General features: G+C 39.4%; 1 protein-coding gene across 1 annotated transcript; it reads left to right on the top strand.

Annotated features, from left to right (window-relative positions):
- Window positions 1-5,938: 5,938 nt before the first annotated feature.
- Window positions 5,939-12,200, top strand: LOC136675456 (polymeric immunoglobulin receptor-like). Its single transcript, XM_066652010.1, has 6 exons — window positions 5,939-5,978; window positions 6,646-6,960; window positions 7,063-7,353; window positions 11,364-11,420; window positions 11,592-11,613; window positions 11,751-12,200. The coding sequence occupies exons 1-6, from the start codon at window positions 5,939-5,941 to the stop codon at window positions 11,782-11,784; spliced, it is 759 nt and encodes a 252-aa protein (XP_066508107.1). The 3' UTR covers window positions 11,785-12,200.
- The last annotated feature ends 544 nt before the right edge of the window (window positions 12,201-12,744 follow it).

Here is a 12,744-nt window from a genome sequence, read left to right as displayed (position 1 = left end):
TCCTCCACTTTTTACAGCTACATTCCTCAGTGTCTTCACACTCTCAGACTCTACAGAGAAGTAGAAAAAAAGGAAGAAGTTTATTCTTATTCTATTCTGAAAATTGCTTTCTCAGTTCAATTTGGTTTGTGTGATAACAAGCAGAGAGATCCTCCATGTTTCACAACTACATCCTTCAATGTCTTCATACTCTCAGATTCTGCAGGTAAACCAAAATTATACATTATATATTAATTCATTAATTTTCTGGGTGGCACAGAGGCGCAGCAGGTAGTGTCACAGTCACACAGCTCCAGGGACCTGGAGGTTAGATTCAAAGTCCCGCTCCTGGTGACTGTCTGTTTGATGTCTTCTCCCTGTGTCCGCGTGGGTTTCCTCCGGGTGCTCCGGTTTCTTCCCATGGTCCAAAAACACACGTTGGTAGGTGGACTGGCTATTCAAAAGTGTCCATAGGTGTGTGTGTTGCGTGCTGCCCTCACAATGATTTCGAAAGTGTAATAGTAAGATAAAAATATTACAGAGTGTTCCGTATTGTGGACTGAGTCTCACCCTCGGTGAGTGATCGGTGACATCCGTAAACCGTGAATATGAATGAATGGTTACTGATGACTTATATACAGCCAAACACTAAACGGTTCAAATCATTTTGTTAATTCATAACGGTTCTAAGAACTGAATGTGATTACTTATAGTCTCAAATTCGCTCAACACTTGATAAAAATAAAAGTCTGCCTTTGATATTATTAGTTTCCGGCGGAGAAATATTTTACTTGTTTTAGCGCGACGACTGTGTTTGTTCGTCTCCTAGCAACGGCGTCCCGCGGAGAGCTATGTGGAGTGGGGTGATTTATTCAGACACGTTACAGTTTTATTCACACATAAACCAAAATGTAACGGCAGGTTTTCATAATGTAGCGGAGTAAAAAGTAAGACATTTGACTTTGAATTGTAATGATGTCGCCCAAAATGGAAATACTTGAGTAAAGTACAAATACACGACAAAAGTACTTAACTACAGTAACGAATTACATTTACTTCGTTACTGTCTACCACTGCATTTAGGAACACTAGGTAAGATTTGGGCTTTTTCTGGTCCTGGGGGAACCCCCTAGTGCAATTAATTTTACAGCACGGTACTGAAATCAGTACACTCAGAAATAACAGGTATGGTACAGGTACATTGGTCACTAAAGGTGATTTAACTGTGTAAATGTACTTTTAAAAGCACAATAGTGGTTTTAGTGTCCAATCCATAGTTCCCTAAATGTACATTACATTCTTTTCTCCAGATTGGGAGGTGAATATTTGTAATCTTTCATTATAGAACTGTAATATAAGAGAACATAATATATGTCCTGGAGATAAAATGGAATGTATGAAATCAACACAATTTTAAAATCTACATATATAATAGAATAAGGTACAATTATGTTCCCTAATTAAAGGTACGAATATGTAACCTTGATGGTACCACCACAGAGACAGGTTTTCTAATGTAGTGTAGGGAGGGGGGAAGAGAAGAGGTGGTTTCATACCCTCTTTCATACATAATGCACTTTCTGCAGTGCTGAGCTGACAGTAGCAAGGACAGAGGCACTATTCTATTCTCCCTATCAGTGAAGTATCTCAATTATTTTTAAGCTATAATTTTAAAGTAAAATTTTACTTAGTTATCCTTTAAGCTCTGTTTTGTTTACATAGTTGCAGATTATAGCTTGAGATTTTTGTAATTCTGAGACACTAAACGTTTTTCTGACTTTTTCTCTCTCTGTACTGATTTTTGGGTTTTGGAATATTTCTTCTGATTTTGACTTTGCTTCACATACTGCATTTAATAAATCTCCAACTGACTCTCACCCTCGGTGAGTAATTTGTGACATCTGAATATCCGTAAACCATGTATATGAATGAGTAGTAGTTACTGATGACTCAGATATTTCATTTTAAAAATGTAGTGTTAAAGTAAAAACTTGACAACTTGATGAACCATATACATCAGTTGTGCACACAGAGGTTGTATAAAAATGAAGGTCTGAAAAAGAAATTGAAACTAAGGCTTTAATGTCACCATGCTCAATGCCAAGTGCTGGATAGAGGGGTATAAATCCTCCTTGCATTGGGCTGTAAAGCAGAAGAACAGGGCTTTCTGAAGTCGCACAACCCCGTCCAGTACATTCTGGGCTAAGATGGAGTTGCTTTTGTGACACAGAACTAATAAGTCTAACATCAGCACCTGACCTCCATAGTGCTCTTGTGACTGAATGCTCCAGTCTCTAGTCTAAAGCTTTCCTGGAAAAGCTTGGATCAAAGTGGGCCAAACATCCCTTTAATACTTTTTTTTCCACATGAAATGTTAGACTAGAAATTATCAACATCCTTTTGGCAATATGAGGTTTACTGAATCAATTGACTTCTGCTAATATTTCTGAGAATAAACTAAATCCGGTGCAACTGTTACTAATATAATAAATACTCTGCTGATTTTGCTATTTCATTTTGTGGATGCATGCCCCTGGAACACCATACAATGCAAAGTTTTTATTTGGAGAACTCAGAGAACTCAGGGAGTGGCTCAGTGTCTCAGTCATGGTTTTCAAATCATCTACTTTATTTTCGCCTGTGCGATTTAAATCTAAGAAGATAAACGTTTGTTTAACTAAGAACTCATTTCTTTATGGAATCTCTCAAGAACATCTTTACAATTACCATTAAATATCATGAAATACCATTATAATTAACTACTAACTACATTTTCCAATGAAACAGACATCCGTATCTACACATATCCACACGTTAGATAGGTGATTTAATGAAAGCGTATTTAAAGCAGTGAGTAAATGAAGAATACTCCTCCAGTGCACAGGAATAATGTAGCATTGATCTTACCTGAGATGCAGAGGAAGAACACAGAGAGAATATAATAATTTTTGAGGGAGTAAATGTGCATCTCTCTGTTAGAGTCTCCAGTTACAAATACTCTTCCTGGCTCTGAGATGAGTGAGCAGCGCCACTTCAGAGGTCTTCCTGGTTTGTTTTTTTGTTTGTTTGTTTGTTTTGTTTTGTTTTTACTCCATTTCAGTGCACAATACTTAAACATTTTATACAACCTACATTTTGCAGATATAGAGAAAATTCAACATGTCCTCTGACATAAGATACATTTACTGAGCAAAATGTGTGGGCTATGAATACCTTCTGAACTTGGCTGAATGAAAAACTTTACACTGTATCTCTGTATTTATGACAGCCGAGTGCATGCAATCTATAGCAGTAAGGCTCCAGCATGAGATAGGCCACACAGAGGTAGCTTCTTTCTCCAGATTTAGACCAAAATCTATGACTCTGTAGGACATAGTGTTAGATAATAATTTTATTTTAATTTTATTAAATAACGTTAATCTGAAGTCTACTGAATTCATTGTAAGACTCACTTTCTGGAAATAAAAAGGGAAAAAATGAGTTGTTTGAAATGTTAATTGTAGTGACATTTACAGCATCAGATTTTGTTACAGTGATGGTGATAGGAACCAGAGATCACATTTCTACAATATAACCATTATTTCTAGATTTTAAGGGAGATATAACGTAATAATATACAAGAACTCTGAGATTATTTGTACAGTTGTGTTTTGTTAGCAGGGTGGCACGGTGGCGCAGCAGGTTAGTGTCGCAGTCACACAGCTCCAGGGGCCTGGAGGTTTTGGGTTTGATTCCCATTCCGGGTGACTGTCTGTGAGGAGTTGGTGTGTTCTCCTCGTGTCCGTGTGGGTTTCCTCCGGGTGCTCCAGTTTCCTCCCACAGTCCAAAAACACACGTTGGTAGGTGGATTGGCGACTCAAAAAGTGTCCGTAGGTGTGAGTGTCTGTGTTGCCCTGTGAAGGACTTGTGCCCCCTCCAGGGTGTATTCCTGCCTTGCGCCCAATGATTCCAGGTAGGCTCTGGACCCACCGCGACCCTGAACTGGATAAGCGCTTACAGATGATGAATGAATGAATGTTTTGTTAGCGGCTATTGCCCCCTTCTGGTGGATCTGAAATATTACAACTATGCTGTTGTGCAGCAAATTTTCAACTGAAGTTGAGTCCTATGTCCACCATGTGTCAGGATTCTAAGCTGCTCCACACCTACAAATACTTGTACATTTTGATTTTAAAAAAAATTTAAAAGCCGACCAGTTTAGAGAATGTGTACAGCAAAAGGGAAAGTCCTCTGCACATTCTGAGGAAGCTCAGGTCCTTTAATATCGTTTGGATTCTATACTCTATATTAGACGCTAGAGGTCATTATTGCACCACAGTGTAAAACAGCCAGATATATATTTGTTTGTGTGTGTCTGTAAAGACTTCATTATGAAGTCATAATTAGTCTCAAAATTCTTGACAAATATGTCAATGTTAATCCACACAAGTCACAAATATATTTCACTATTCAACATGAATACATCCCAATCTATGGGATGTAAATTATTTAAATTATTTAAATTTACATTGCACATATTTTTAAAGACACATTTATTTATTTAGTTAGTTTTGGTTGTGGGTTCAAGTCCTGCTCCGGGTGACTGCCTGTGAGGAGTTTAGTATGTTCTGTGGGTTTCCTCCGGGTGCTCCGGTTTCCTCCCAAGGTCCACAAACACATGTTTGCAGGTGGATTGGCGACTCAAAACGTGCCCATAGGTGTGAATGTGTGTGTGTGTCGCCCTGTGAAGGACTGAGGCCCCCTCCAGGGTGTGTTCCTGCCTTGTACCTCACGACTGACCTTGCTCTATGAGCCGCCACAAACCCACCGACTGTAGGTGGGACTGTGACGCCATTGGCTAATTCTGGCTGCTGATTGGCTGAATAAAAGTGACGACCAATAAGAAGCGCATACACTGGATAAGACCGTCTGCTAAAAGCTGTAAATGTGAATGTATTTACTGTTTAGGAGCTGCCCTTCCCTCCCTCTCAAACAAATCGTCCGTTTTAACAATTCAACCTCAAAAATACTCAACACAACCCATCCGTATAAATATAATACGCAACAAAGTATTTTATTTGACAATACTGTAGTCTACCTCAAAACCAGGGAATTTCTGCTGTACCTTAACATCGTTAAATTTAGGGCATATTTAAGTGCGTTCCAGAGTAATCAACCACTCCTAAATGTCTGTGATATGAAGCAGCATCCAGCGGCTTATTCGTCTAGTTTTTGTTTGAAACTTCCCCATTAAGTATTGTGCAAATGCTTCTCCATTTAGAGAAGGAAAGTCTCGAAAACCAAAAACCTGTGAGAGGAAATGAAAAAAAAAATGTTAAGGAAAACAGCTTGCATCAAAATGACTTGCACCAGTGCAGACTCCACAATTTACAAATAAATTTTTCAAGACTGTTCAAGTTCAAGCCTGACTTTTACAAATATATCCAATGTTAATTTAAACAAATGCATTTATTTTTGCATACAATTATGAACACAGTGAACACGAGATTGCTGGATTTACTGCTCTTTCACCTTATTCAGTGTAAACACTTCCATATGTTTAACACCAGATTCACTTACAGACTGGTGGAGATTGTTATGAAAAAGAAAATTCCAGAGTTCTGTTGACTCCTTTACATTTGAATTTGGCCTCTTTTTGCCACAGTGACTTGAAATTGATTTATTAATTTATTTATTAATTTTTACTTTAATACTAAAATTTCAATCAAATCTCAGATTACACTGTTACATACTGTATTTTCATTTTAATGCTGAGATCCATATGCTTGAGAAATGTAGGCTACATTAGTAACTCTTTAAAAGCATATATGGCAACAAAACTATCCGAAGAATGAAGTTGCAAGCCTTTGCTCAAACTAAATCTAAATTTGACTGTTAACAAGTTGCTCTGTAATGGCTCAGGAGATTTAATATTGAACCTACAGTTCTGTAGAGGAGACAAAAATAGAATAGAGGAGACATGGGAGAGATAAAGCAGAGAGTAGGGTTTAATTCTTCTGGTAAATCTGAGGACAGATTGTGACTTCTTTGAGATCTCCACTAAAATTCAAGAGGAGACACTTCAGATTACTGAGGTCTCCATCTCAGGAGTAACACTGGAGCAGCAGGACACTTTAAGCAACTTTGTCTTTCAATCGGATTTCATTGTTGTCTAGGCCATTGTCTACAGTCTGAATCTGGAAATATAGATTTGGCCTTTGACTGTAATGTGCCTTCAGAATTCTTAACCTTTTTCACTAGTGATGTCCCCATGTCTCTGCTGCATTAAGAGTCAATAAAGAAACTGAATTAACAGGAAGAACTCTGAAGTGGAGCTGCTTCACTCAGAGGCAGGAAGAGTATTTGTCTCTGGAGCCTCTTACAGAAAGATGCACTTCTACTCCCTCATGAGTTCTTTAATTCTTCCTCTGTATCTCAGGTAAGATCAATGCTGCATCATTCCTGTGCTCTGTATGCATTCACCTCTTTAAACATTATTTTATTAAGTCATCAATTTCAGGGGATTTTTATTACGCTATTTAAAAAATGGTTAACAACTATGTTTAACTCAGAAAAAGGTTCTTCCTTTATTTTTTCATATGTTTGTTATCACACAAAACATTGAACTGAGAAAGTAGTTTTCAGAATAGAATAAGAATAAACTTCTTTTTTTCTTCTTCTCTGTAGAGTCTGAGAGCGTGAAGACACTGAGGAATGTAGCTGTAAAAAGTGGAGGATCTTTAACCATTCCATGTTTTTATGATGAACAATACAAATCAAACCCTAAATACTGGTGTAAGGGGAAGTACTGGAGCTCCTGTGGAATAGTAGCCCGTACAAACACAAGTGGAAGAACATCAGTCACTGATTATCCGACCCAGAATATGTTTACTGTGGAACTCAACAGTCTCCAAGACTCTGACTCTGGATATTATTGGTGCGCTGTGGAAATCAAAGATGGTTCAGATGACGGTGATTATTTGTACCTGACGGTCAGTACAGGTAAGAAGTCTCTCTGTGTGAAGTAGAACCTGTTCACTGTAACTTAAAGCTTGTTTGATGGAGGGCGTGTTTACAGCACTCATTCTCTGCCTCTTTATTCAGATCCTGCTGTGTCTGTGATAAACAGCAGAGTGAGTGGTCAGGAAGGGGGCAGTGTCAGTGTCCAGTGTCTCTACAGAACTGATTATAAGAATAAACAGAAGCAGTGGTGCAGATTTAGAGACTGGCGCTGCTTAACATCCCAGAATTCAGCAGTGCAGATCAGTGATGATGGGAGAGGAGCGGTCAGTGTGGAAATGAGTGGACTGAAGAAGAGTGATGCTGGCTGGTACTGGTTCAGTGCAGGAGAAGTGGGAGTTACTGTTCACCTCACAGTCACTGAAAGACCTACAAGTAAGATCACATCTATCAGAAACACTGCCCATATCTGCTGACCGTCCTGCTGTAATAACATCTTTCCTCTTGTTTTCTGTCATTAATAACTGTGATGGCAGCTTCTGGCAGCCCGAAAACAGAGGATAGTGTGATCAATTGAGGTAAAGGCAGTCATTTTCATTGATCAGTAAACAGTGAAAGTTAAAGACACAAGGGCAGCAAAGTGTGAAACAGGTAATGACACTGTCACACAGCTAGAGTTCTGGGGTTGTGGGTTCAAAACCCACCTCCTGTCACTGTCTGTGTTCTCCTTGTGTCTGTGTGGGTTTATTCTTTGTGCTTCAGTTTCCCCTCACAACACCTGTATGTTAATTGGATATTAAGTGTTTGAGCAACTCAGTTTGTGTTAGAGCTGGGCGATATGGCCAAAAATGTTATCACAATAATTTTTTCTATCTCGATAATTATCACAATATAAATTTTGTAACACTGTCATAGTTTTAAAAACTGCAGACCAAATACATCAAATGTCTATTACCTTTTTAATATTAAAATATTTAATACAGAACATAATATACATGCACACAGTATGCAAAATACTCAAATCCACAAGGAAAGATTTCACTGGAACAATGTAAATTAGCATTTTGATTCCCCTGCCTTATAACATTAACATAACAAAATATAGTAATCTGTTATCTGTGTCCTGAAAATATTCTTAGGGCATTATAATCTTAAGCATTTAAGAAGTAGAAAATGTAACATTCATTCATTCATTATCTGTAACCCCTTATCCAATTCAGGGTCGCGGGGGGTCCAGAGCCCACCTGGAATCATTGGGCGCAAGGCGGGAATACACCCTGGAGGGGGCACCAGTCCTTCACAGGGCAACACAGACAAACACACATTCACTCACTTTTGAGTCACCATCCCACCTGCAACATGTGTTTTTTGGACTGTGGGAGGAAACCGGAGCACCCGGAGGAAACCCACGCGGACACGGGGAGAACACACCAACTCCTCACAGACAGTCACCCGGAGCGGGAATGGAACCCACAACCTCCAGGCCCCTGGAGCTGTGTGACTGCGACACTACCTGCTGCACCACCCTAGAAAATTTAACAATGTTACAAAATAAATTGTTAACAAGAAAAAAAAAACACTCCCACTACAAATTTCTGAATTGTTAACATAGTGCATTTAACCCATTAGAATGTTTAGAATGTCCTTAGAATGTTTGTAGTGGAACACTGGAAAACAGTGGGAAAGCTTGCTGCAAAAGTATCGTGCATTTTTTTGGCAGATCAGTGAAAATCAAAGATCTATTTTTTTGTAGATCCTCTTACTCTACACTGTGCTATGAGTTTTCTGCCATGGACACTAATCTGCCCAATGCTTCTGGCTTTGTAGATGCTCTTTTGCATGTTACAATGTTGCCTCCTGTGTTAAAAACCCGTTCTGATGGTGAACTTGTAGCAGGTATGAAGAGGTAACGCTTAGCTAAGAGGCTCAGTTTTGGAAATGTTGAGTGAATCTTCCATCATGCCAAAGAACTGGTCTCACTGTCAGCATCAGGAGCTAAAAGGTAATTGTTCAATTCAGCTTCAGCAGCTTCCTGTTCTGTGAGGCCAGCTGTTGTGACAGAGTGAGGCTTCTTGAAAAACATCCCAGTGTCATCTTCTGCTTTTTAGTCGGTGTAGCAACTCCTCCCTCATCTCCTGGAGTGGATTTCAAAGTACTATCAGCTTCTGGGTTCAGTCCTTCATGTAACATTTCAGCCATGGCTCTAGCTTTTATGGCATTAACCTTGTCGTCTTTAATGTAATGGGTCTTGAACAGATCAAGCAGGGATGCTATGTCCAGAAGGTCATCAGTGGCAGCTTCATCATATTTTTCATTCAAATAGCTGATGACAGTAGTCTTGATGCTCTTGGTGAGGTCTGAGTCCTCGGCATCCGGCTTTAGGATGTCCTCATTGAGGAGGTGCAACACAGGCTTACACTAGGATACACTACCATATGTTTTCCTCAGAGAGTGCATCTGTGAAGCTCACTAGCAGGCTCAGAGCCTTGTGGACAGACTCTAATCCTAGAGTCCACATCTTGCCAGGTGGGTACAAGGTGCCTTGTTTTCTTATCAGTAGAGAGGTCTTCTCTTGCTCCAAAACTCTTCCTATCATTTTCTGACGGGATCCCCACCTGGTGGAGGATTCTGTGACAAGTTTGTGCTTGGGCAAATTGAGTTCCTCTTGAGCAGCTGCTAGGGATTAGAGAAGGCCTTCTTACACACACCTATGGCTCTTTGTATTTTGCTCTCTCTCCCACCTGTCACTACAGGACACACAATATACACACAATACACAATATATTTGTATTAATTGTGAATATATGTATTTAGTCATTATTGGATTTAATTCAATGTACTCCAGGGTCCAAAATATCAAGCAGCAAAGGACAACAAAAATGCCCACCTCAACCTGTTTGGCCCTTAAAACAAGTACAAGGGGACAAATACAAATACATACAATCTATGAGTGTTTACCTAATAAAACTAATAATAAATAATACAGACCCTTCATATTATTTTTCTGTTGTTTAAATTAAATTGCAATAGCACTGGGATTTTTAATAAAATATCCCTTAAAGGATTATTCCCCTCCCTTAATGCAGGCTACTACATAAAGCCAATCACAACAGTATATCACAACAATACTCATATTAAAATAAGATAATTAAACGTGTATAATAATATAATAGAACATACTAATTGTTAGGTGCAGCCGGTGTCAAAGCACTGCAGGTGAGTCCACTTTTTAAGTGAGACTGCTTTAACAATGTTCGCTCCGTTGTCAGTGGTGATGCAGACCTGTCGATCCTCTCTAAGAGCCCACGATGCGAGTGCGTCCTCGAGCACCAGGGAGATTAATTCTGCTGAGTGGTCCTTAGGGACAAACGTTATTTGCAAACATCTGTTTTGCAAATTCCACTCCTGGTCGATGTAATGCACAGTGAGGCTCAGGTACGGCTCGGATGTCCGACTTCACCACATATAAGCAGTAGTAGCAATGTGTCTCAAGTTTTAACTCAGCTTCCAGTTTTGCTCGACATTCCTCATAAAGCACCGTCAGCGCAGTCTGTGAAAAATATTTTCTGCTGGGTAGTTGATACCTTGAGTCAAGTACATTCACTAGGCTCTTGAACCCTTCTTTTTCTACTGTGCTAAGCGGCATCATATCTTTAGCCATGAAATAGGTGACAGCTTTTGTTATCTCCTGGTGCCTTCTTGATATATTTTCGTAAAGGGTAATGGAGGCTAACGTCACCACAATTGACTGTGGTTTTGGAGAAACGCCGCTGCTCGATGGCTGGCTAGTGCCACGGCTTAGCGGCTGGCTAGCACCACCTGAAAGTATATTTACACTCTGTGTACTCGACTGGATGATAGTTTTTCAAATGGTGAAACAAATTGGTAGTGTTTCCTATCTTTGTCAGCACTGCACGGCGGCACATTCTGCACTTTGGGCCTAACTGCGCTTGGTCAGACTTAAGAAATCTGAACCACTTCCGTATGATGGAAGTGATGTGGCCTTTCTTTGGAACAATGTCATCAAGAGCAGATGGCTCACTTTCCTCTTCACTTTTGCTCTCAGGGCTCTCGCTGCTGGCCATCTTCCCGTAACCTGCTATTGTTTAAACACGATCCCCCCAAGTGAGCAGCGCTACTTAGACCGGAAATGGAAAATAATGTTTATCGAATTCTATTGCCCAGGCTTATCATTGTCATCAAGGGAAAATGCATCGTGAAACAAATTGTTTTGCAAATCGAGATCGTTTTATCGCCCAGCACTAGTTTGTGTAACTGTCCACAGATGTGAGTGTGTGAATGACTGTGTGATGCACTTTGAGAGACAGCTGTGGCCTGTTATACGCCATTATAAATGTGTATAGACTTTTATTTCAGCTTTATATAAGTGTTGTGTCCTCTGCAGCACTTCAGTAAAGAGTTTTTCTGATTTCTTATGTTAACAGCAGCAGATACGACAGCTTTCAAAGGCAAACAAACTGAGGAAACGGTGGACACTCCAGGTACAAACACAAACATTTCTCTTTGATCAACAAAACCTGAACCTGTAATAAGTATTAATCATTTCTACAAGTATTAGATAGTTTTGTATTAAAACAGTAGCTTTATGGTTGCTCTTGCTGCATTCTGACTGTGTTAATGACAAAGTTTTCATTTCTTGTTTCTTTGTACAGCAACAGAGACATGTTTGCACAAGTAAGTATGAACGCAGTGAAAATACTGAGGGTAACAAGGTCAGTGTTGATCAGTACAGTGCATGCAGAAGCTCTGAAAAAGAACTTAAACCTCTCTCAGTCTCATTCATTAAATTCCTGTTCTATGTTCTGTTTCAGGGAGTCAGAACAGTTCTGTGTGACACGCAACTGATTCAACACACGCTGTGATCCTGGAGCTGTTAAGCAATAAGCAGCAATTAAAAAACATTTGAAATCTTTAGATAAAACACTTTACTCAACTGCTTCATTATCTCATGTATCTGTGATATTTTACTTATCTGTTTATGCTTTATAACCTATTATAATCACAACCAACGGATCAGCTCAGGTTTACTGCATCCTCCTATGATCACTTACAGTTCAGTTGGTGGAAGATCCTTTATGAGCTGATAATTGTTTATTAAGGAAAATATATGCTTTGTGGCTTAATTTAGCCTGTGCTCTGTTACTGTGCTGTAAATGGTCATTAAGACCACACTGTATTCATCCTTGCACTTCTATTTTATAAATGTGTGCTAAAGTATTTATTTTATGGCAGTAGTATTTTTACTTTTATTTTTATTGTGTTCTGTTGTTTGTAATACTATTGTTCCTATAAAATGATTAAAAACTATTTAAAGTATCACAGCTATTATTGTGGAGTGTAAAAATGCCCTGTGTTCATACTCAGTAGCAGTAGAGCCCTCATCTCTTCAAGGGGTGATATAAAGAGGGCAGCAAGTCTGACGAGTTCAGTACGGCACAATTGTCCTTACATCTCAGGTGGAATATTTGACGTATAAAGTTCTATGCAATACTCGAATATATTTTATTTAATGAGTGCAGCCCTCTACAGAAACACACTTCTGCACATTTATGGCGCTTTTTCACTGCATGGAACCTACACGACTCGGCACGGCTCTTTTGCTTTTCCACTGGCCAAATCTGGTCTCTGGAGCCGGGTTGTTTTTCAGTCCCAGCGAGCTCGGGGTTCCAACCGTGCCGAGTAGGTAATAAATGGTGATGTGTAAACTCTGCAGAGCGCTGATTGGACAGAGCCATGTCAATCACCAAAAAATGCAGAGCTCATTCAAATCCAGCACAAACCATCGCTTGTAAAATCTCCAAAGTT

This window comes from Hoplias malabaricus, chromosome X1, assembly GCF_029633855.1.
Source record: "Hoplias malabaricus isolate fHopMal1 chromosome X1, fHopMal1.hap1, whole genome shotgun sequence".
NCBI lineage: Eukaryota > Metazoa > Chordata > Actinopteri > Characiformes > Erythrinidae > Hoplias > Hoplias malabaricus.
This window is presented reverse-complemented; position numbering and strand designations above follow the sequence as displayed.

What these genes read in the sequence shown, in the direction of transcription:
- LOC136675456 (XM_066652010.1), top strand. Translation starts at nt 5,939, where the DNA reads ATGGGAGAGATAAAGCAGAGAGTAGGGTTTAATTCTTCTG. An exon ending in AGTAGGGTTTAATTCTTCTG is followed by an intron (nt 5,979 to 6,645) that starts GTAAATCTGAGG and finishes TCTTCTCTGTAG; the next exon opens with AGTCTGAGAGCGTGAAGACA. An exon ending in AGTCACTGAAAGACCTACAA is followed by an intron (nt 7,354 to 11,363) that starts GTAAGATCACAT and finishes TTATGTTAACAG; the next exon opens with CAGCAGATACGACAGCTTTC.